At 47.7% G+C, this 21,598-nt stretch overlaps 7 protein-coding genes across 7 annotated transcripts; 3 read left to right on the top strand and 4 right to left on the bottom strand.

The window, feature by feature from the left end:
* Positions 1-1,057: 1,057 nt before the first annotated feature.
* BX661DRAFT_206235 (uncharacterized protein) lies at positions 1,058-5,590 on the top strand (the record flags this gene model as incomplete). The annotated part of the gene is made up of 5 exons (XM_051538618.1): positions 1,058-1,699; positions 1,771-2,064; positions 2,211-2,748; positions 2,850-4,294; positions 4,409-5,590. The coding sequence occupies 5 exons, from the start codon at positions 1,058-1,060 to the stop codon at positions 5,528-5,530; spliced, it is 4,041 nt and encodes a 1,346-aa protein (XP_051390483.1). The 3' UTR covers positions 5,531-5,590.
* A 392-nt stretch (positions 5,591-5,982) lies between these two features.
* BX661DRAFT_184485 (uncharacterized protein) lies at positions 5,983-6,996 on the bottom strand. Its single transcript, XM_051536522.1, has 2 exons — positions 6,535-6,996; positions 5,983-6,410 (listed from the first exon to the last, which is right to left on the bottom strand). Exons 1-2 carry the CDS (start codon positions 6,941-6,943, stop codon positions 6,052-6,054), a joined length of 768 nt encoding a protein of 255 aa, XP_051390482.1. The 5' UTR covers positions 6,944-6,996; the 3' UTR covers positions 5,983-6,051.
* Positions 6,997-7,354: 358 nt separating this feature from the next.
* Positions 7,355-9,126, bottom strand: BX661DRAFT_184484 (uncharacterized protein). Its single transcript, XM_051536521.1, has 4 exons — positions 8,799-9,126; positions 8,562-8,759; positions 8,365-8,540; positions 7,355-8,258 (listed from the first exon to the last, which is right to left on the bottom strand). Exons 1-4 carry the CDS (start codon positions 8,950-8,952, stop codon positions 7,503-7,505), a joined length of 1,284 nt encoding a protein of 427 aa, XP_051390481.1. The 5' UTR covers positions 8,953-9,126; the 3' UTR covers positions 7,355-7,502.
* Positions 9,127-10,799: 1,673 nt separating this feature from the next.
* On the bottom strand, positions 10,800-12,314 carry BX661DRAFT_144364 (uncharacterized protein; the record flags this gene model as incomplete). The annotated part of the gene is made up of 2 exons (XM_051533041.1): positions 10,800-11,100; positions 11,161-12,314. 2 exons carry the CDS (start codon positions 12,312-12,314, stop codon positions 10,800-10,802), a joined length of 1,455 nt encoding a protein of 484 aa, XP_051390480.1.
* A 2,442-nt stretch (positions 12,315-14,756) lies between these two features.
* On the bottom strand, positions 14,757-15,304 carry BX661DRAFT_194146 (uncharacterized protein; the record flags this gene model as incomplete). Its single annotated transcript, XM_051537853.1, has 2 exons — positions 14,757-15,043; positions 15,085-15,304. The coding sequence occupies 2 exons, from the start codon at positions 15,302-15,304 to the stop codon at positions 14,757-14,759; spliced, it is 507 nt and encodes a 168-aa protein (XP_051390479.1).
* Positions 15,305-19,804: 4,500 nt separating this feature from the next.
* BX661DRAFT_37963 (uncharacterized protein) lies at positions 19,805-20,333 on the top strand. Its single transcript, XM_051539113.1, has one exon. The coding sequence runs from the start codon at positions 19,938-19,940 to the stop codon at positions 20,205-20,207; it is 270 nt and encodes an 89-aa protein (XP_051390478.1). The 5' UTR covers positions 19,805-19,937; the 3' UTR covers positions 20,208-20,333.
* On the top strand, positions 20,334-21,166 carry BX661DRAFT_37964 (uncharacterized protein). The gene has a single exon (XM_051539114.1). The coding sequence runs from the start codon at positions 20,460-20,462 to the stop codon at positions 21,057-21,059; it is 600 nt and encodes a 199-aa protein (XP_051390477.1). The 5' UTR covers positions 20,334-20,459; the 3' UTR covers positions 21,060-21,166.
* Positions 21,167-21,598: the final 432 nt, after the last annotated feature.

Raw genomic sequence — 21,598 nt, 5'->3', positions numbered from 1 at the left:
AAAGGTTTTGTTTCTTTTTGTAAAACAAGGGAATTAAAGTGTATTGTGTGGTTTTGATTTTAGTTTTGATTCTAGTTTTTTATTATATTTGATGACTTCAAAATAAACCGCACCAGCTCATTTTACATTTTCATTATTATAATAACGCAACTGAGAAAAACACCACTACTATCAACCACACACACACAAAATCACAAAATCACAAAAAACGTGGTGCCTGTACTACCGAGTAGTAAGCATAGCTCTCTACTCATCCACTCAAAACAAAGAAAAAATAATAGAAACAATTTGGGGGAAAAAATAAATATATCCAAATTTGCCAACTGCCACACGTAATATAATAAAAATCCTTACTGCTTGCATATTGAGTGGCGAAGCAAACAAAACCCAATAAGCATTTCTTTACAAATGAGGGCTGCACAAGAACAAAGATAGAAAAAAGGGGGGAAATGTAAATGCAAAAAAAATTCCATTTCATCATTTGACTAATTGTGGCCCATTGGAAAGATAATACCCAGACCAGACGGACCAAGCCATTCAATTACATGCCACACCAGATACGAACCATGCCAGACCGGACTACATCCAATCCTCAACTTAATTATTCCAACTTTTATTTCTTACTCTTTTTTTAGTAACTGAAAACAGACACTTGATTTCTTTATCCTATCCTTTCCCCCTCTTTTAACTCTTCTGTCCCGTTCCTTATACCCAAACTCTAAAAAAATATTATCCCAAACAAGACAAAGGCGCATGTCCTATTTTTATTTTTAATTCAACCAACAAACAAACAACAAAAAACGGGCTTATTTCATCATCCCATTCGTCTTTGAAAACAGGAACGAAATAAAAAATATAGAAGAAAAAGAAAGAAATATATACATATAAACTGGGCGTTTATTATTTTTCATATTATAAACTCGACTTTTTTGTTTTCGCTTGATCATACACATATTTTCTTTTTCTTTAGTATTCTTATTCTTATTTATTTTATTTATTCTAGATATTTTATGCGTGTTTTTGCAGGCTCCACTCGAACGCAATTTTAATATAACCGATGCGCGACCACGCCCTGATTTACACCCACCCAATAAGCTACTCCGACGATACCATCTACTCGGTGCGTCGACGGATGGCAGCGGAAGCAGCCGGGACACCACCGCCACTGAAACAGCCCAACAACCATATTCCCATGATGAAGTACCATTCAAAAATGTGCGCAGACAAAAGTTACCCATGGCAACCGCCCACCAAGAGCCGCCATTCATACTGCACCATCCGTACGGACGCCCGCAACTCGCCTTTGGCCAAGAAGCAGATTCCCTTGGTGACCCCAACCGAGTGCCCACGACAATGCACCAAGCCCGCCATCGCGCTCAGCGGCCACGCCCAAAGCCCCTGGCCGCCACGGCCGTCCGTGTCCTTGCTCAACCGGCTTCGCCACACTGGAGGAGCAGGCAGCATGGAGTCGCCATCAGCATCGCCGACGTCCTCAGAGGGCTCATCCAGAGACACCCGAAGTGACCACACCCTGTCTCACTCGGAGTCTTCAGCCACCATTAGAGCGCAGGCGCTGCATCGCCCATCGGTACGCGTGCTGCCGCCGCCGCAAGAGACACCTTCAGCTGAAAATGAAAGACCTGGTGCCAAGGAGGAGAAAGCAGGGCGATTAAGCGCCGCAGCGAGAGCAGAAGTGGCGGTGGGTTTATTTCGCAGCTTTTGCGGGGACCTTCGCGCCATAGCTCACAGCCGGTATCCACATCTAACCAGAAACAGCAGCAGAATGGCCACCAACAATCGGGCGCTGGCTCCGCTACCAGCGGACACAACGCCATGTCTCACGATACGGCAAATAGGTCGCCGGACACCAGCAACGAGCGCACAGCAAACCTGCTGGCGCGCACGCCCAAACAGCAGCACTACGCACAGTCTCCAAGCAGCGTGTATGGCGGCTTTGCCAACATAAGCAGCAGCAACATTAACATGAACAGCAGCACAGCAGGTCATTATTATACTGGCGAGAGTGACGGCAGTGTCGATGGAAGAAGGCACAGCCCTGGTAGTGTCAATTATGATGTCGCGAACAATAGGCAGCAAGGGCAGGACGGCGGCAGTGTCTACGCATCGGGGCAGTGGTTTGGAAACAACAACAACAACAACAGCAGCAGCAGTGATAGTGACAGCATCATCTGCAATTCTGGCCTTGGCAGCAATCAGCAGCAGAATATGGCCAGCCGACTGGTGTCAGCGCTTCCGGTATACGAGCCAATAGACATGTCCCGCATTGCCGACTCAGCGGCCTGCCTAGTGGTGTCGAGTATCCGCGTGCAACACGTCCAATTCTGCCTGACGCGCGCATGCTGGCACCAATGGCGTCCCTTGCCGAGGTGTTTGGTATAACCGGAACAAACGAGTACAACTCGCTGAGTAACCGTGAGCTGCGCTTTGCTGTGGAGAACCACATGCTTGTTGAGCAGCATAGGTATTTGATTCGGGACTTGGGCCATGCGCGCTCGGCTATCACTGCGCTCAAGCAAGTGGTACAGGCCAAGGAGGAGCGGCTAGAGCATTACGACGTGGTCAATGCTGAGCTGCAGCAGCGCGTGGCTGTTCTCGAGTCTGTTTTGACACCCGAGCAGCGCCAGCGGCTCATGGGCATGCCCTATGGACTCACCTTGTTTCAGATGTCAGCAGCAGCCTCTTTGGGGCAGGCGCCAGGCCCGCCTCTGATGCAAAACGTGGATCGCAGTCAGTTTCTCAGCAGCAGCAGCAGGACGACGTAGATGATGACAATCGTGTTTTGGATCCGAGTGGCTCGACAACAGTTAACATGCCATTGGCAACTCAAGGAAACGCAAACGCATCGGCGGAGGAGCCCGACCCTCGGCGCGTCAACCGGCCCCTGTCAGGCTTTGTCACCGGATACTCTTTCAATGACAAGCCGCTGCAGCATCTCCCACGCGTGTTCTCCGGCGACTACAGTTCCAAGAACGTGCAGGCGATGGGCAACTCAGTCGAGGAGCTTGCTAAGGTCATCACTGCCATGCCACGCGATGAACACTCGGTTGAAGAGATTATCGCGAGCAAGATGACGGACGAAGAAATGGATATCTTTGACCAGCAGTCGTCCGGCGCAATCAGTAGCTCCGAACATGGGAGTGACACCACCAATGCCTCCGCAGTACATGCTTTGGATGGCCGCCCGTGGAAGCAGCGCAAGAGTGGCTGGCCTGTATCCGGTGTCGAACCCAAGCGCCGCAGTCGGTTCTTTTCAGTCCTGCGTCTTTCTGGATCCACCAGCTCTGCGGCGCCGGTGGACGAGCGCAACGACGAAATCAATTCTAGGCAAAGTAGACGCAGCGTCTCTCTGGGCAACAAATCGGATGTACTCGCCAGTATCTACGAGCCGGCTCAGCGCGTTAACGGTGCCGCTGTGCATGCCAATATGGGCTTCAAGCCTGCCGATGACAAGCAGGAGCCACCGGCTGACTCATGTCCGACACTGCTGGCCGGAATTTTGCACACCAAGCAAGGCTCGGGGAACAAGCTAGCCAGGCGCCAGTTGTCTCAGGAATCGCTCAACTCTAGTGGATCGGCGGCTGGGCGGTACCCGCTTGGACTGGGACTTGGAGGTGAACTGAGCAGCGAGCCTTCATCTCGCCAAGCCAGCGGCAAAAGCAGCCTGAGCAGCAGCAATGATACAGGCCTTGGTGGCGGCGACCAGCGCGGAAGGCTTGCAAACAGACTGAGTTTTACTCCACAGACACGGCGCTCGACATCTGCACCCTCGCGCCCTCATTCGATGCAGGTGTTCAGCAGACGCTCATGGCTGGCGCGTCTGTTTGACGGCAGCAGTTTGGATAGACGGGGCTCTGGCGATGCCGATTCTGACTTGGACAATATCATTGCTAAATACGACATGGCCGACGACGGGCTGGGTGCTGGCAAGGCGCGCCGGCGCCGCGTGGTGACGCAGTCCACGGGCGAGATCTCACGCTTCCTGGGAAAACTCAAGCTGGAGGACGTGCCCCTGCGCAGTGCTCTTGGAGGTAACGTTGGAAGTGGCATGCTCGAGGACGTCATGGATGTCAGCGGTGAGGATGAGGAACAAGCAAACCGCCTGTCACTGTCCGTTGTGGAGATTCGCCAGCAGACTTTGGATGCACTGAATGGCACGAGCCGCAATGCAAAACAGCCGCAGAGGCTCAGTTTTGATGACAATGAAGATGTGCGTCCGGCGCGCGTTTCATCGTTGCCCACGGTGGTCGGTGGACAGCGCGTCTGGGTTGGCCCTGTGTGTGGCTGAGAATGATGCGGAGGCCGGCCAGGGTGCCAATCGCTGGAAGCAGCGCGATTCCGCGTTGCCGACTATCAACACCTAGATACTGCGGCACCCTCAGCATCTCAGACGACTGGATCCTCGGCAAGCGCGCTGGGACTTGGCGTTAGCATGTCTGCCCGCAAGAGCTCTCTAGTAGCTTTGCCAGATCCACTGCATAACACAAACTCTCCTTTAGTCGACACGCGTTCTGCACCTACAGCTGATTCCGCTAATGGATTCACCAATGGCTCTGCTGGCCAGGCCCGCGGCGGGCGGCCATCATCATTTACCCATTGCAGCACCACCGACCAGCAGCACCGCACTGCTAGCCCACGTGTTGAGCTTGACCCTAGCAACAAAAAATGGGCGCCAGCGTTCTGGGCGCCAGCTCCACTTGCATTCCACCCGACGTCGGCGGCATTGCCGGCAAAAAACAACTGGTCGCCCGGTGAGAGCGCCGAGTCCTTCGACAACGTGTCATCAATCAACAGCCGGCTGAGTGGCGATGCCCGGTACAGGTCACCGCGCGGCTCCGTTAGCGTAGTCCCGCGCGGTAGCAGTAGTCCTTGGGAAATGGTTAAGGTGCCGGCGGACTCGCGGATGTTTCCCCTGTCGCCATCACACTCGCGCCCGGGCACGCCACCGTCTCACTCCTTGGGGTTCTTCGATGATACCAGCGTGCCTGACTCGGACGAGCTTTCGGCTGCTTCGCGCCGGTCACTGAGCCTGCACTTGGCGCATAGTAGTTTTAGGCAAGCTGAGCCGCTGCCCGAATCCGACGACACAGCTGATGCGGCGCTTCCCGGCACAACTATGGCGGCATTGCCAGTTGACAATGCTGCCCGCGCAGATAAACCTCAGGACTCTGTCGTCCTTGTTAATGGCAGTTTGCTGCGCAACGCCGAATTGGAACGTGCGTTTGCTGATAGTGTGCAGCCGAAGCGCCGAAGCCTGATGTGGCAATTTAATGCAAAGACAACTTTGGCTGGCAAAGCCCTTAGTGGGCAGAATTTGCAGCATAATGACCGCCAGCCAATCCACAAATCTCCCCTCGAGAGCACGGCTGATTGTACCGAGGCTCCATTTTATGACGACAGCGGACATGGATTCAACCAGGACATGGGCGATGGAAAACATGGTGCTGGCCACCCGCGGTCAACACCCAACACTAAGCGTTCGAAGAAGTGGTGGTCGTCGGTGATCAACTAGCGCCGGAAGTTTAAATTTTACGCTACTACTTTAACCTTTATATATATATATATTTCATATTTCATGGTATTTCTTGACAACAACTAAAAAATTTATTTAACGTTTACTCTCAAACAGCATGATTCATTTTAGAGTTTTTTTTTAAAAAATGTAAAACCTTTCAAATATATAAATTGCGTCTAACAAAAGCAGGCATTGACATTGTCAAAAATTGTTAGAAAACATTTGATACATACAGACGCGTCAGTCTACAAATTAATCTAACACTTTAATTCATCATATCAACAAAAAATGCTAATATATCATAATTTATTGTTGATTCAAAGGTACGCCATCAATAAAACGTAAAATAAAGCCTAAAAACACGTAATAAATGCAATTTTATGGAAAACCCCGGATTTTTTACGCCACACTTTTATATTTTCTTGTCTACATATATATGCATATCAAAATTACAAATAAATTAATCCTTTTATTTTATTTTATTATACTGCTATTAGAATGCAAAATTAAAGTACATATCAGCCGACACACACTTTCTGGCCGACTTCCAATCCTGTGCATCCCTTCCAAGTCGAGCTATCATCATTAAGCTTGATAAAATTATAGATAGACAATCCGTTTTCTCTCGATATCTGTGAGCACAAGTCGCCCTCCTTGACCACATAGGTTGTGCAAGATACTTCTTGGGTTTTTCCTCTTCCATCAAAGGCGTTTCCAGGGAGAGTTGTTGGGAAAAGACATACGCTTTGTCCAATTCTCAGGCCCTTGCAGTTGATTCCTGGGTTTTGTCTCAGGAACTGCTCATAGGGCATGTTGTTTTCCTCTGCTATCTTGTAGCAGTAATCGCCGCTTCTCACTTCATACATGATGCATGAGGCTAAAAAATATAAATGAACTTTTGACGGGTAAAGATACATATTGGATTGGTTTTTTAGTAATAAAGTATTGTGAATAAATGTAGTGGGTATTTTTTATGTGGCATATTGAACTGTGATACTTACATGGTCTGGGTCTTGGTCTCAAGTAGTCGTAGCCATAGTCGTACTTGTAGTTGTCACTATACCGGGCATTATTATCCCCCGAGTCAGTATCAGGGTCAACGCCAACGTAAACGGGCTTGACATCCGCCGAATAAGAGTCAGAGTCCGAGTCAGAATCGTAGTTAACAGAGTTGGCAGAATCAACATAGTCGGCAGAAATAGACTCGACAGCTGCAGGCCCAGAGCCCGCAACTACAGTTGCAGTCTCAACAACAACCACAACCTCATTGTCAAGGGCAACAGCATCGGCGTCAGTATCGGCGTCGATGGCTATGGCAGCGGCATTTGTGCCTTGGACCTGAAGAAGAAGAAAGGCGAGTACTAGGGACAAAGTCAGGGCGCTAAAGTATTTGAATACAATGGTTTTCATAATTACTTTAATTTGATATTTGAAGTTGAATAAATACTTTGAGTAAAAAAAAAAAGAAAGAGGTTAATTGAATTTTTTTAAACTTTTTTTCTTGGGTCAAACAAAGATAAGATTTTATTGAATAGAAAAATTATGATAGGCTTTATATGGAATATAAATATGACAAAAATATGTTAATTTTACAAAAAAAAATATAATTAGTTGGGATGCGTGGTACATCGAGTCAACGCAGCACGCCGTACATACAAGGCATCCGAAAGGTAAAAGAAATGATGTAAAAAATACTGGAGCAATGTCCACGTCTTTTTTATTTGCATAATATTCGGCAACGGACACACGACAGCTATGCCATGCCATGCCATAAAAAGAGGGACATGTAGCCACTCACTCATTCATGAATGCATGCATGTGTGCGTGCATAAAATGAAAAAATAAAATAAGAGCTCACCCATTTTACAAACCAAATTCATCGCGATGCGCGGATGAAATATTTCTTTTTTAGAAAAAGAAAGAATACTGAAGAATTACAAATTAAAGAAAAATACTATAGAAAATACAATCAAGATGCCATTGAGCACAGACCATGCTGCTGCTGGCGTTGAATCCGTGGCTGCTGTTGTTGGTGTTTCCGGTGCTGGTGCTGGTGCTGGTGCTGCTGTTGCCTATAACCCGACTCGTCCTCCCAAGCTTTATGTGTCTTGTTCTGAGGAGCAATATGTGGAGACTGGAATTTTCCCTGGCTGCGCTTCCGCTCAGTCGACACAAGCAAAGGGGGGGCAGTGGCTTTTTGAATATCCGCTGCAGTAGCAGCAGCAGCAGAAGTAACGCCCATCATTCGCCTGTTTGGGTGCCTTTGCTCCCGAATATCTACACACGGTTTACAAGGACAGTCATTGTGGCATCCGCAATGACAGCGGTCAGCGACAAAACAGAATTCAAGAAAATTTCCCGTTTTGCAGTGGACACAAGAGACCAATGACGCATGGATTGAAACAGTTGAGGGCCCGGATGGACTGACTTTGTGCTGGGGACGCAGGAGGTGGCCGGATTTGACCAGCGTCGACATGACAGGCGGTGATAAGGGGGATGAAGGAAAGCAGGCGCTTGGCTTGATCATGTTTTTGAACGGATTGGACATTGGCTGGTAGTGAAGAAGAGGGCATGTGGATAAGGGCACCTGACGCTTTAGCTGTTGTTTTTGCTGCTTTTGATGCCTCCTGCTTTGAATATCGCCGGAATGATCACCGGAATTTCCAACTCCGGCAATATCCGCCAAGGTCGCAGTCGCGGTCGCAGCCACACCCAACGGTCCTTCCTTATCTTCAACAGAACAATCCTTTGCCGCCGCTCGCAATCGCCCTTCACGGAAGCAGCAGCAACGTTCACTCGATCAAGGCTCTCTTTTCGCAGGCATAGTCCACTCGCACATAAGGCCCATCGCACAGCGCGTCCCCCGCGCCGTCCTCACAGCCGGGGAACACAGCAACAGCAGTTGGCGGGGGGCTGAGCACAGATGCAGTAGCAGCGTCGTAGTCGACGTATTCGTCGTCAAAGACCAGCTTTGAGGACAGTTCGGGGGACGATGGGGAGGGAGTGGCTGTTGTTGAGGGGCAATGACGGCTGAATGCATCGCGGCCGCAATCCCACAGCCGCTGTGCGAGCGCCTCAACAGCCATCGGCCATGACTCTGCTGTCTCCGAATTCCGCCGCCGCGGCTGCTGCTGCTCCTGATGGCCTCTGCTGCGTGTGGTTGGTGACTGGGAGTTACTGCTGCTGGAGCTGGTGCTAGAGCTGGAGCTGGTGCTGGCGCTGCTGACTGTGGTTGTTGCAGAGGTGGATAATGCCGGCGTGCGACACCGCAGGGTCTGTTGCAGATGATGGTGCTGCTGCTGCTCTCCTTGTTGTTGGGTAATTTGCTGTTGGAGATTGCGAAAATAAATGCAGCGAGTGCTGCGACACAAGCCGAGGCTGGGCAATTGCGGTGATAGTGGCCGTGGTTGTGGTGTCATTGTATTTTTGTGTAAACAAGAATAAAGGATTTAAATACAGGGAGAGAATAGGATATACAAAAAGGGCTTCCTTTTTTGTGGTGTTTGCCTGCTTTTTGAGGACAAAGAGGACGGGAAAAATGGGCAGGCGATAAAGGAAGGGAAATATAAAAAAATATAAAATATAAAATAAAAAAGAAGGGGGAGGGTCGGGGGAGGAACGTGCGTTGATATACTCGAAAGAAAAGAAAAGAAAGAAAGAAAAGGCAGAATGAAAGAGAGATGTTGGTCAAAGAGACTGGGGAGCGCAAGAGAATAAAAATTAATTCAGTGGCAGAGTAAGGCCACCCACATAAATACTGGGCGCATCGCTTTGCCTATTTAAGGCACTAACAGTCAGCGGCGGAATTAAGAGACCAAACACTTCATTTTTTGGCTCGGCCCCTTCACAGAATATCAGCGAATTGACACGAAGTAAATAAAAACAGGCGTGCCACGACGTTTTCTCCTCGTCACAGCACAGCCAGGCGCAGCACACACAACAGAACCAGTGTGCCTAACAATTCATCTTTTTGGGGAAGGCCAAGTGTTGCCTGTCTGTCTGCTTTGGCCGCTTGCTATATTTCTCTGCTGCTGATGCGTGCAACGGGGTCATGTGGCATGTCCAAAAATTTTTCTTTATTTCGCGCGATTTTTTCGTCTTTTAAAAAATTATATCAGAGCGGCAGAAATAAAAAGGGGTCCCGCTGCACACAGCATCAGCACATCAGAAGCAGCAAGCATCCTGGCTTACTTTTGCGCCCTGGTTGGTCGATCTAAAAATACAATTAGCTCCAAACTAATAGAAGCGCTTATTTAGCCTCGGAAAAAAGCAGGTGAATAGATTCAAGGGGAGGAAAGCAGGGTCGTACACTAACATCTTTCAATGTCAACAACCTTGAAGTACTCAAGTTGTTTGACATTGAAAAGGAAGCGTGGGACAATTGTATGGGCATAAAAACCACTTTAAACAATGTGGCATCTATCCATTCATTTGCTCTAATCCTCATGTGAGAAGCAAGGCAAAAATAAAGAATAGAATAGAATTATTTGCTTGCTTGCTTGCTTGTATGTTGAAAAGCAAAAGAGGACGAAGAGTGATCTGTACCACATAGATATGCATTGTGCTACATTAACAAAAATGATTTTGTTAAAGACACTTTACATTTATATGACGTATATTTACGCTATTTTGTGTTCCCAAAGTCAATTTCCCTTTGCTCTTGTTGGTCAATTTTAAACGATAATAAAAACTATCGATATCGGATGATAATCAATAGGATTTACCCAATTTTGTCAAAGATAATGGTCTGAGAAGAAAAAAGAAAAAAGAACGAGCTCAACAATTCTACCTCCATTCGTTCCGATCTTAATTGGAATCTCAGGGACAGATACCCGCGCCGCATTTATAGACGAAAACCAAACTCTATTGGATAAAAACATGGATTCAAATCACTTTTAAAATTTATTTGGCAAACAAACGCGACATGTGGTGCTTTTTAAGCAAATTTATTGGCTAATTGGTTTGTTGGCTTATGGACGTGGAACAATAACCAATGTGCAATCCTTTTTGAGAAACAATAGGTGAGCGTATGCAAATGTACGCAGTCAGCCAAATCGCACGTATTCATGGTGTTTATCTCTGCCGCCTGTATTGTATAAATTTATACTGAAAAATCAAGCTTGGTTTTTTTATTTGCATGCCACATGTGATATATGAAAAAATAAAATAAAGGAAGGATGCCCCGTGCGCAGCTTTGAATAGAAATGAATACGATTCACTGTACCGTGAGTAAAAAATATATATATATAAAGGGTAAATTATTTTCTTAATCGTTTCTACGGCGCCTGCTGCTGAATGCCACTCCACGTTTTTTTGCCGCCGCCGCAGCTGCCACTTCCTGCTGCGTCTCATCACCGGTTGGCGCAGAAGATCCCGTCACCGACCGATAGGCCGCGTTGGATTTCCCCTGCGGAGCAATACTCAAGTTCTGCACAAGCTTGACGGCCCGCATAACCTTAATCTTCTGCCTCATATCGACAAACACATCGGTTTCATCGATAATCTCCTCCTGAATAAGCTCCTCGATAACGTCTTCCAGAGTGATGATACCTATGGGTGCAAAGTGTCTGACGGTTTCTTCAGATATTTCGCCGAATACCTTGTGCGTTCCTCGAATGTACCCGGACAGCCTGCGCACCAGCGGCAGCGGCGACAGCGGTGGCCAGGCTGGATCGTCGGTGGCGGCGCCAAGGAGAGGAGTGGACTCTTGTGCGCGCAAATTGGTTCCCTCACGATCCGCCCTTGGCCCGACCACAACGGCCATGTGGCTGCCGCCCTCCTGGAAGGCATTCAGGATATCGTACAGAGAGATATCCGGCGTAACCAACGGGATGTCCGACATGCGTGTCTCGCGCACCGGCACGGCATCATCAGGATCAAGGAGGATCAGGGATTTGACCAGAAGCACGCCGACGACATTTGTGCGCTCGCCCTCGTACACTGGCACACGGCTGTGGCCCTGGCGCAGCATCTCGGTGAGCAGGCTGCGGTCCAACCGCGCGTTAATGTCGACCATGTAGACGTTGTTGAGATCAGTCATTACTTCGACGACGAGCTTTTCGCCCAGTTCGAGCGCCCCGCGGATAATCGTCACTTCGTCGGCCGACAGGTTGCCGCCGTGCGCGGTGTCACTCAGGGAAACCAGCTCTTTCAGAGCTGCCTTTTTGTACGTGATGCCGTGGTCAGGGCCCAGCACGTAGTCCAGAAGTAAGGCGATAGGGTAGCCGAGTGGCGACAAAATGTACTGCAGGATGCGCACGGGGTAGGCGAAAAAGGCGCCAATCGCCAGGCCGTATCGAGCGCATAGCGACTGCGGGATGATCTCGCCAAACAGCACAATCGATGCTGTCGATACCAGAACGGCCTTGACGCCGCCGCCGAGGATGGAGTCCATGACAATGGGCAAAGTCTCATTGATCACTGTATTACCGAGCAAGAGGGTCACCAGGAGCCAGTGGCCGTTCTTGCGGATCGGCTGGATACGCTTAGCGTACAGCTGCTGCTGGGGCGTTCCGGACGTCGCCAGGATGTGCAGATTGGTCTCGTCCAGAGACATCAGCCCGAGGGTCAGCCCGGCGAGCAGCCCACCAGCAATGACCAGCACGGCGCATGCGAATAGTCGGATGTAGTAGTCGGATTCTCCCGGAGGGATTGGCTTTTCTTCACCTGGCAGTGGTACTGATTCCACTGTGTCCACAGGCGACGCCAGCACCCCTGCCGCGGCTGCAGCAATGGCGATGGCGATAAAAGGCGCAATGCGGCCCAGTTGATGTCGTAGCATTTCAAAGCTCTAATGGTCTAATCTATAGCTGAGCTACTCGAAAATATATAAAGCAATTAAAATTGGTGGGTCAATGAAGAAAAGAAAAATAAAGAAGGAAAGGTGGCATGGCGCTCGGCCTTTACTTTTTTCCACTGGCCCAGGCCTGAGTGCCTGTGATTGGCGCTTATCTCGTGGCACACAGCTTTATTTTTTGTGCTTTTTGTGAGAAAAAAAGCCCTCCCCCGCCTTGCTGATTAGAAAAGTAATATTCCGTAGCGGTAATTTTCCACTCAATACTGCGGCATATGATGATGTCACTCGCGCTGTATCATTATTTCAATTTCAGCACCCAGGATCCAGTCGCAGCCAGCAGCTCGCAGCTCGCAAAATCAGACGGTCGCATATATAATTAATGTATTAATAGTCGTTTATCACTTGTTCATTTGTACAGAAATATATTGAAAGAACCAAGTTAACAAAAAAGTTCAATGTGCCTGTATTTTTTCACAGCACAAATGGCGTGATTGTTCTGTCGTCAGAACAGGCTGAAGGACAGGAGTCGGCGGCGGGTTCATTTCAAGTCGGGGATTTATAGTGGCTGCAAGAGCAATGGCAAGAGAGTAATTGCTAGTGATAATGAAAAAGAGGGTTGTTATTGTGTGTGCAGCAGCAGCAGCCGTATTGAAAAGAAAGACATTTCTCGTCTGAGAATATATTTCCCAGGAGGCTCTTCCTTTTTATACTTTCAATGCTTGGCCTGCTCTTCAGATCATGGATCTCTTGGGGATACATCTGACATCATGCAGAAATAAGAGAAAGGAGATGCCATCAGCGGGCTGAGAAAGAAAAAAAGATGAGATGTGAAGTGATGAAATCGCAGTGAGAAGAGATCTTGCACAGAACTGCATTTCAATCCACCACACATGTTGTTCATCTGCCTCTGATTGTAATCCTATTCTGCCTTTGCTTCATTGCCGGTCTTCAGGGCTTGAAGAGGGGGGTCGCGAGCGTGTTATTCACAGAGCCCAGTGTTCCTGGCCCCTTGACTGCTTCACACGCGCCAATGGTGCTCGGACGATTAAAATCAGATCAAGTCTGATCCGCCATCTAATCTCTGCCACCAAAAAAAACATGAATGCGAGCGAATCGATTGGATCTTTTTCTCACACATGCACAAGCAGAAGAAAAAACGAGTTTTAATTTTCTTTTATTTTTTTCTCTTTTTTTAATTGAGCATCACCAAAAAAAATTTTCTTTTGGCGTCCTTTTTAGGGTGTATTTTTTTGGGCAATTGATTTTTTTGGTATTTACTGCAGCCTTTGCAAAGGTCGGCTCTTAAGGAAATACTGGCAAAGTAGATATTACAGCTACAGCGACGACGCATCTTTGCAGCCGCCCGCCCCCAACCAAGAACAGTAAAAGAAAAATTTAATAGCTTTTCAAAAAATAAAGCTTGCTGAATCTTGCTCCCTTGGTTCGTCATTTCTCTCATTCGTTTCATTTTATTTATATATCTTTAAATTCTTAATCTGCTGTCAAATCACAGGTCATAAAACTACAAAATGGACAAAAAGACGCGTATCGCCATCGTCAACAATGACAGGTGCAAGCCCAAGAAGTGCAAGCAGGAGTGCAAGAACGTGTGCCCCGTCAACAAAATGGGCAAGCTGTGCATTGACGTGTGGCCGACGTCCAAGATTTCGACAATTTCTGAGGATTTGTGCATTGGTTGCGGTATGTGCGTCAAAAAGTGCCCGTTCGGAGCCATTAGCATTATTAATATTCCGGTAAACCTGGCAAAGGAGACCACCCATCGCTACGGAGCCAACACCTTCAAGCTGCACAGGCTGCCTATGCCGCGTCCCGGACAGGTCCTTGGCCTGGTGGAGCCAACGGTACGGGAAAGTCGACTGCGCTGAAGATCCTGGCCGGAAAGGTCAAGCCCAACCTGGGCCGCTTCAGCTCGCCGCCCGATTGGGAGGATATCATCAAGCATTTCCGTGGTTCAGAGCTGCAGAACTACTTTACAAAGGTGCTACAGGACGACCTGCGCGCATGATCAAGCCCCAGTGGGTCGACAACATCCCGCGCGCTGTCAAGGGCTGTGTCGAGGAGCTGCTCCACAAGAAGGCTACCATGGACAACCTTGCGTATGTGCTTAAGGAACTCGACCTCCAGGATGTCCTAACTCGCGACCTGGCCCAGCTTCCGGCGGTGAGCTGCAGCGCTTTGCCATTGCCTTGCCTGCGTGCAGCAGGCCGACGTCTACATGTTTGACGAGCCGTCGTCGTACCTCGATGTCAAGCAGCGCCTGAACGCTGCCCGTGTCATTCGCAGTCTGCTGCAGTCAACCAACTACGTTATTGCCGTTGAGCACGATTTGTCAGTGCTGGACTACCTGTCAGACTTTGTCTGCATGCTCTACGGTACGCCCTCCGTGTACGGTGTTGTCACCATGCCTTACTCGGTGCGCGAAGGCATCAACATCTTCCTCGACGGCCACATTCCGACTGAGAACATGCGCTTCCGTGATGAGGCGCTGTCGTTCCGTCTGGTCGAGCAGGCTACCGAGGAGGAGATCAAACGCCACCACACGTACACGTACCCGTCGATGACCAAGACCATGGGCAACTTCAAGCTGTCGGTCAAGGGAGGCTCATTCACCGAGTCGCAGGTCATCATTCTGCTTGGCGAGAACGGAACCGGAAAGACCACGCTGATCCGCATGCTCGCCGGAAACCTCAAGCCTGATAACAACGAGGAAATCCCACAGCTGCTGATGTCGTACAAGCCGCAGAAGATCGCCCCCAAGTTGACGGCTCCGTGCGCATGCTGATGCTCAAGAAGATCCGCAACGCCTTCATGAACCCGCAGTTCCAGACTGACGTTGTCAAGCCGATGAGAATCGAGGAGATTGTCGACAACGATGTCAGGAACCTGTCCGGTGGTGAGCTGCAGCGCGTGGCCCTTGTGCTGGCCCTGGGAACCCCGGCCGACGTGTACCTCATCGATGAGCCCTCAGCCTACCTCGACTCGGAGCAGCGCATTATCGCGTCCAAGGTCATCAAGCGTTTCATCATGCACCACAACAAGACCGCCTTTATTGTCGAGCACGATTTCATTATGGCTACGTACCTCGCCGACAACGTCATTGTCATGGACGGTACTCCATCCATCAAGGCCAGGGCCAACTCGCCGCAGTCGCTGCTCTCGGAATGAACAAGTTCCTCAAGTCGCTTAGAATCACCTTCCGCCGTGACCCGACCAACTACCGCCCCCGCATTAACAAGATGGACTCGGCCAAGGACAGAGAGCAGAAGGCTGAGGGTAACTACTTCTTCCTCGAGGACTAATGCGCTCGCGTGAGCATTACCAAAAGGTTGGCTGGAGGCGAGATTGATGACAACTGGGTAGTGACGGCGGATATGTGATTACATGGCTTTTTTTGCAGTACCGTTTCAAAAGGTTCTGTTTTCTCATTCAATTTTTACGTTAGCGACGACCATGCTCCTATTCAGCTAAACTCGCTTTTCTGTCTGTCTGTCTGTCTGTCTGCTTGTCTCTATATCACTATCTCTAGCTGAGCAAATATCAACATTTGCTTACTATCTATCCAAACTCTTCATTTTACCATTTCTTTTATTTAAATATTTATACTTACACATAAACATAAACACAAGCATAAGCACCTTTCACGATGTGTTGGTTAAAATCTGATCAATGCAGTCTATCAACTACAGCCAGTGTTGTTTTTATGTTACTGAGTGGTCAGAAAAAAAATCGATTTTGAGATAATAATTTGAAATGAAGAATATGAAAATAAAGTAAAGTAAAAAACAACGAAAACAAGTGTTTTAGCACTTCTTCTCCTCGACCTTGACGGTAATCTTGACCTCGGCCTCCTTGCAACCACCGCTGCAGCTGCCACCGCAGGGATTGCAGTGATGGTGCACATGGTGTGGCAGCTGTTGCCGCCGCAACCATGGTGGTTGTGCTTCTCGCAGCAGCAAACCTCCTTGATGACTTCGACCTTCTTCTCAACAACCTTCTCGACGACTTTCTCGACAACCTTCTCGACGCACTTCTCGACGGTGAAAACAGGCTCGATTTGGAATATGCGGCCCTGGACACAAGTGTACATCATGGTTAAGTTGCTTTGGTTTGGTGGATTATTTAGAATATGTAAATGAAAAGAGTAAAAATGTAATATAAAAACAATGAAAGAAAGTGAGTGGGTTTAGAAAAGAGAGTTAGAATAAAAAAGTATAGGGTATACCATGTAATTTTTTTTGCTTTTCTGGCTGTATCCCTTTTATTTTCAACCATTTTTATCAGTCGCTCAAATTTCCTGTTTTGTTCACCTCACACTTCGCTTCCATGAGGTAGAGTGTGCCTCGCAGTTGAATGCCCGACCCTCTTTCTGCCAAACACACTATTTTCAGAGCGAAAAAATGACCCCAAATAACTCTGTTGCATTCTATTTTTGTTTCGATTCAACATATCATCGCACCAATATTGTTTTTTTGTTCGCCTGCATCTGCTGTATTCCATGGTGTTGTGTCTGCCCACTGCAATGAAAGTGGAAAATAATATAAGGGACACATACCAACCATGGCCAAGAACAGGGAATATAGACGTGGTATCAGCAGAGCAGCTGCAGTAGCCGGAATAGTAAGTCAATGTGTAAAAAATTATATTAGTTTGTTGCATTGTTGGCCTTTTCTCTCTCTTTTTTCCTGTCTTTTTGTACTATTTAATTACAGCAATTTTTGTCATTTGATGCGTCCATTTGTGCCCGCATTGCTGCAATCACTCGCAAAGCTTTTGCTGTCACAAATATTGAAAGCAGGGTGTAAATTGCCCTTGTTTTTCCATGTTTCTCTTCATTTTTGCGCAGCTTCAGGTATGAAAAACATTAACAACCGATGCATGGCATCTGCACTATACCGGGTTTATTTAACTGCCCGCATTTTTCTCCTTTTGGGCAGTAAGACAGTCAAAGAGTTGGTATTTTGGAGATCGGATCAGTTGGGGAAAAAACAACGAAAAAAGGGGGCAAGGAGTATTTCTGGCCACAAGCCTAAAATTTTATTTTTATTTTTTGAAGCCAGCCTGGACTTGAGCGCTTGAGCGAACCTACCCGTTAAAGTTTGCCCTATTGCGAATTCGCACACTATTTCTTTCTCGTTGTTGACAGGCTAAGAGCTAAGAAAACAAAATTAAAAAATAATTGAGCATAGGTGTATCTGATTGCTCGCCAGTGGTCGTCGTCGCTTTTTTGTCTCCAAAAATTTTTATTTAGCTTTATTTTTCGCATTAATTATCAATTATCAACGCTCATTTCTTTGTTGCCCAACCAGCCGTGCCTCTCTCGCTCCCACACAACTACTAGCGCTGCTTGAACGATCATTCAATAGCACTCATATAACGATACAGCATAATATCACACAAAACACCCCCAACTCTGAACAATGGCCTGCGCTTGTCTTCCGCACCAGCACAAACACTGCAAGCTGGAGGGCGTTCCGCCAGCATGCTGGTTCCTTGTGCATGATCGCAAGGAGCCATGCGGCTGCGGCGGCGGCGATTGTGACAAGTATAAGCAGCTGATGGCCAAGCTGATTCTCTGCGGATTCGACCCGTTGTCACAAGAGGACGTGATTTTCTTGCGCAACACCGTTGTCAACGAGTCCGGCAATGCGGAAAAGACAGTCGCTTACTTTTCCAAGTGGAAGTCGGGTCATAATGCCAAGTGGCACTACAAGAATTAGAGGGGCGCACTGCATCGCATCGCATCGCAAAAAGCACATCTCTCGTGACGCTATTGCAAAACCCGCGCTTTTTATATTGTTCTTGTCGTGATTGCCGTTGTCTATTGGGGTAATTACATTATCTGCAGCAGCGGCAGCAGAACTAGGATGGCGATATTAGCGGCACCAACAACAATGGCAACGACAGCAACATTACTATCGACATAACCAGCAGTACATGCAAATTTGCCATTCATTTTTACTTTATTTTCGGCCCTGAGAAACGCAGGCAAATCGAACAATCAGTGCAATGAAGGTGGCGGCTATCTAATTCTTAAAAAATTTACAATTATTTACATATAAAACAATATTTCACATCTTCGCATCTCATCTGCTGCACATATGGTAAATTGTAGTCACACTCGTGCAAATGCAATTGTTAAATTTGCCACTTAATCTTTTATATCAAATTGGAATATGCGCAAACAATAGCTTTACAGAAAAATAAATACACTATAAATAAAAATGGGGAGGCCACTAAGTTTGCTTGTTTTTTATTTCCGAATTTAAACACGCGCACTCGGAACAAACAAACGCACATGTCACATTTGTCGCAAACACAAAAGTTCACCATTCAACTCGAATAGATATTGTATTTTCTGCTGCCGATATTTAAAACTAAAATAAAACAAATAATATTTTAGACATTGTGCTGCTGAGAATGGGGAGAGTGCGCTGGTTTAAAAATGATCCGCGTATATATGTTTAATTTGACGATATAATTTATATTGTAACCATTTGATTTTAGATTAAAATTTGGAAAGCAAGCTCCAAACAAAATAAGTTTATATTGCACTGAAATATGCAGGAATGATTCTATTGCACGCTTGCAGCTTAATAATATAGAGAAATACTTATATGTTTATTCCGCTGAAATTGACTCTGTCGTGCCAACATTGTGGCGCTTGTGGCTTAAACTGTGTTGGTTTCTGGTTATATTAAGTTTGTAGTTTCCGGCTGCTTTATTTTGTTTGAGAGTTTCTTATTGCAAGAAAAAAGGTCACAAAAAAGTTACTTTTCAAAAATAGGGAGGGCTCTGTACAACCAGCAATTGTCGGTACGGGTTACATTATTTTAATAAAAAGAGCAGGCAATTGTATGAACGAACGGCTGATGAGTTGGGGGTAATGGGGGATCAATTTGTTGATGTCAACCCAAATGAATACAAACGCAATTATTTAAATCTGTTGTCATTTTTTCATGAACTGCCATATCAGTTTCTTGGTAGGTCGAGAACCATTGTTGATTGAAACTGCTTTTATTCTCAACTTTGAACAAATGAGCGGGCGATATAGCAGCAAAAATCGGATATGATCCCAAAAATGCAAAGTAACTATATAAACAACAGCCGATGTTTGACCAAACTGCCGAACGAAACCTCTTCAGACCGCCAAATACAGCCACATCACCGTTTACAAAGAACAGTTGGTGCTAACAATGCATCCCAAGCTGCTCCCTATTACTTCCGGGTTGATGATTGCGATTGTGCTGTGTGGATGCGGTGCGGTGCACTCCAACAACAATACACTTTAATTTGCTTCAAAAGGTATGTCGAGTAATATGACGAAATAAAGCTTGCCTTTAATATAGCTTGATGGGCCCAATCAGTACTAAGGTACTGGTTTTTAATATCACACACAGCCCTTGTGCTTCTCTGGCCAAAAAGGTTTTCATTTCGTGGAAATTATTTCTCTCGCATTTTTTTGCAATTTTCGTGTTATTTTTCGTTCTGTTTTTAATATTCTTGTTTGTCGCGTTGCACACATACTTATTTTTTTACTTTAATCAAACTATTACTTCTACTTAAAATAACCACACATCTATATTTGACATGTCGACACTCAACATGCCATTGGGACAAGGCTGCGACGTTGCCGGGATTGCCTCAGAGTGGGACAAAGACTGGCATATTGCCTCCCTGTTTATCATCATAGGCACAAGCGCAGTCGGCGTATTCTTGCCAATAATCAGTCAAACAACTCGCGGCGTTAGCGGGCTGGGCGTACCCAGCTTTGCCATCCAGCTCGGGCAGTTCTTTGGTGCCGGAGTTATTATTGCCACAGCTTTCATCCACCTATTCCCCGCGGCAAATCTGCGTTGACCAATCCGTGCTTGGGCAGCTTCTCCGACAGATATGGTGCGTGGGCTAGTTTAATTGCCATGACCTCTGTTTTCACGATGCATAGCATTGAGTGGTGGCTCGTTGAGGCGTGGCTTGATCGCACGGGGCAGCGGCAACTTGGATCGGGCAACCGACGGACAGCTCGCAATTTCTTTAGGATCCCTGGCAAGCAGCTTGTAGTGCCACCGTAATAACGAGGGCGACAATGATGATGACAGCGACGACGATGATATGCTTTTTCCGGCGTACTCGCGCGCACTCAATGCATCGCGTATGATTCTGCCGCCGCCGGCACTTTCTCCGCCAGTTACACCGTATGTGTTTGGCACCTCAAGCATATCGCAAACCTCACGCGGCGGAGATAGCAGTGGCCTGTCATTATCAATGCTGACCAGTCGGGGCACCGGGTTTGCGTTGTCAAAGTACGGCAATTACGCGGCTGTGGTGCAGTCGCGTCAGCATCTGGAAATCATCGGCTGCGACCAGATGTCCCGGTACCTGTACTCAGAGCCGCAGTTTCCAACGTTTAGAGTGTCGCAGTGGACCACCATGCCGCTACCAAGCACTGTGCACAACCTGAATCAAGCTGGCATGCTGAACATGCGCGGAACCGTGCAGGCAAAATCGACCCCCGAACTGATGCGCAGGTACACGAGGGCTGTTGCTCGCAGGTCCAATGCATCGTCGGCCAGATTGTCATTGGCCAAACAGACCCAGTTGACAAACGCGGTCTCGCTTAGGCCAAACTCCTTTTCTATTCACAGTGGTCGCAGGGCGCGGCCAAAGTCGCAAGGCAACGGCAATGGCGTGGACTGGAGCAAAGGTGCCTGAGCATGCCTCGGCTACCGCCAACCACTCTGGAGGATGGCATGCGCGAGTCGCTGTTGGAGCCGGTGCAAAATAATTCAACATCGGTGGCTTCTCCCAGCATAAATAGCGTTGACTGCAAGTCACAGGTGTACAGCAGCAATTACACCACTGACTCGTTTGCTTCTTCACAAAGCCCATATTTAAGAAGTCTGTCTCGGCCGCAGCGACTGCGGCAATGGCGTACCGGCGACACTCAATGTATTCCAGCACGGTGTCTCGCAGCGCGCACAGCAGTATGAGGGAGTCGTACGAGATTATCAGAGAGACCAATGGCCGCTTAGATACGGTGCCCGAGACCGACGACTCGTGGAGCGCGCCTCTGCCTTTTCATTCTGCAAACAGCATTTTGACAAATAATCTCCCACTGAGCTCATCGCTGAAGCCCTCAGCATCGTCCCAGCCAACGTCTGACCGTGGCACAAGGACCCCCAAGCGCGTGTCCATTTCTTCGCCGGAAGATACTTCTGTTGCTCAGTCGCAAGCACCAACACATTTTGCTC

Source organism: Kickxella alabastrina, assembly GCF_025024165.1.
Source record: "Kickxella alabastrina strain RSA 675 chromosome Unknown BX661scaffold_16, whole genome shotgun sequence".
Lineage (NCBI taxonomy): Eukaryota > Fungi > Kickxellomycota > Kickxellomycetes > Kickxellales > Kickxellaceae > Kickxella > Kickxella alabastrina.
The sequence above is the reverse complement of the archived record's forward strand: the minus strand, read 5'-3'. Positions and strand labels throughout refer to the sequence as shown.

Bases quoted from the DNA above. Each gene is read 5' to 3' on its own strand.
- BX661DRAFT_184485 (XM_051536522.1), bottom strand. From the start codon at position 6,943: ATGAAAACCATTGTATTCAAATACTTTAGCGCCCTGACTTTGTCCCTA. The intron at 6,411-6,534 runs GTAAGTATCACA...TATATTTTTTAG, and splicing joins GAGACCAAGACCCAGACCAT to CCTCATGCATCATGTATGAA.
- BX661DRAFT_184484 (XM_051536521.1), bottom strand. From the start codon at position 8,952: ATGACACCACAACCACGGCCACTATCACCGCAATTGCCCAGCCTCGGC. The intron at 8,760-8,798 runs GTCGCACGCCGG...CAACAACCACAG, and splicing joins TCTGCAACAGACCCTGCGGT to TCAGCAGCGCCAGCACCAGC. The intron at 8,259-8,364 runs GTGGACTATGCC...GTTGAAGATAAG, and splicing joins GCGATGGGCCTTATGTGCGA to GAAGGACCGTTGGGTGTGGC.
- BX661DRAFT_37963 (XM_051539113.1), top strand. From the start codon at position 19,938: ATGTCGACACTCAACATGCCATTGGGACAAGGCTGCGACGTTGCCGGG.
- BX661DRAFT_37964 (XM_051539114.1), top strand. From the start codon at position 20,460: ATGCTTTTTCCGGCGTACTCGCGCGCACTCAATGCATCGCGTATGATT.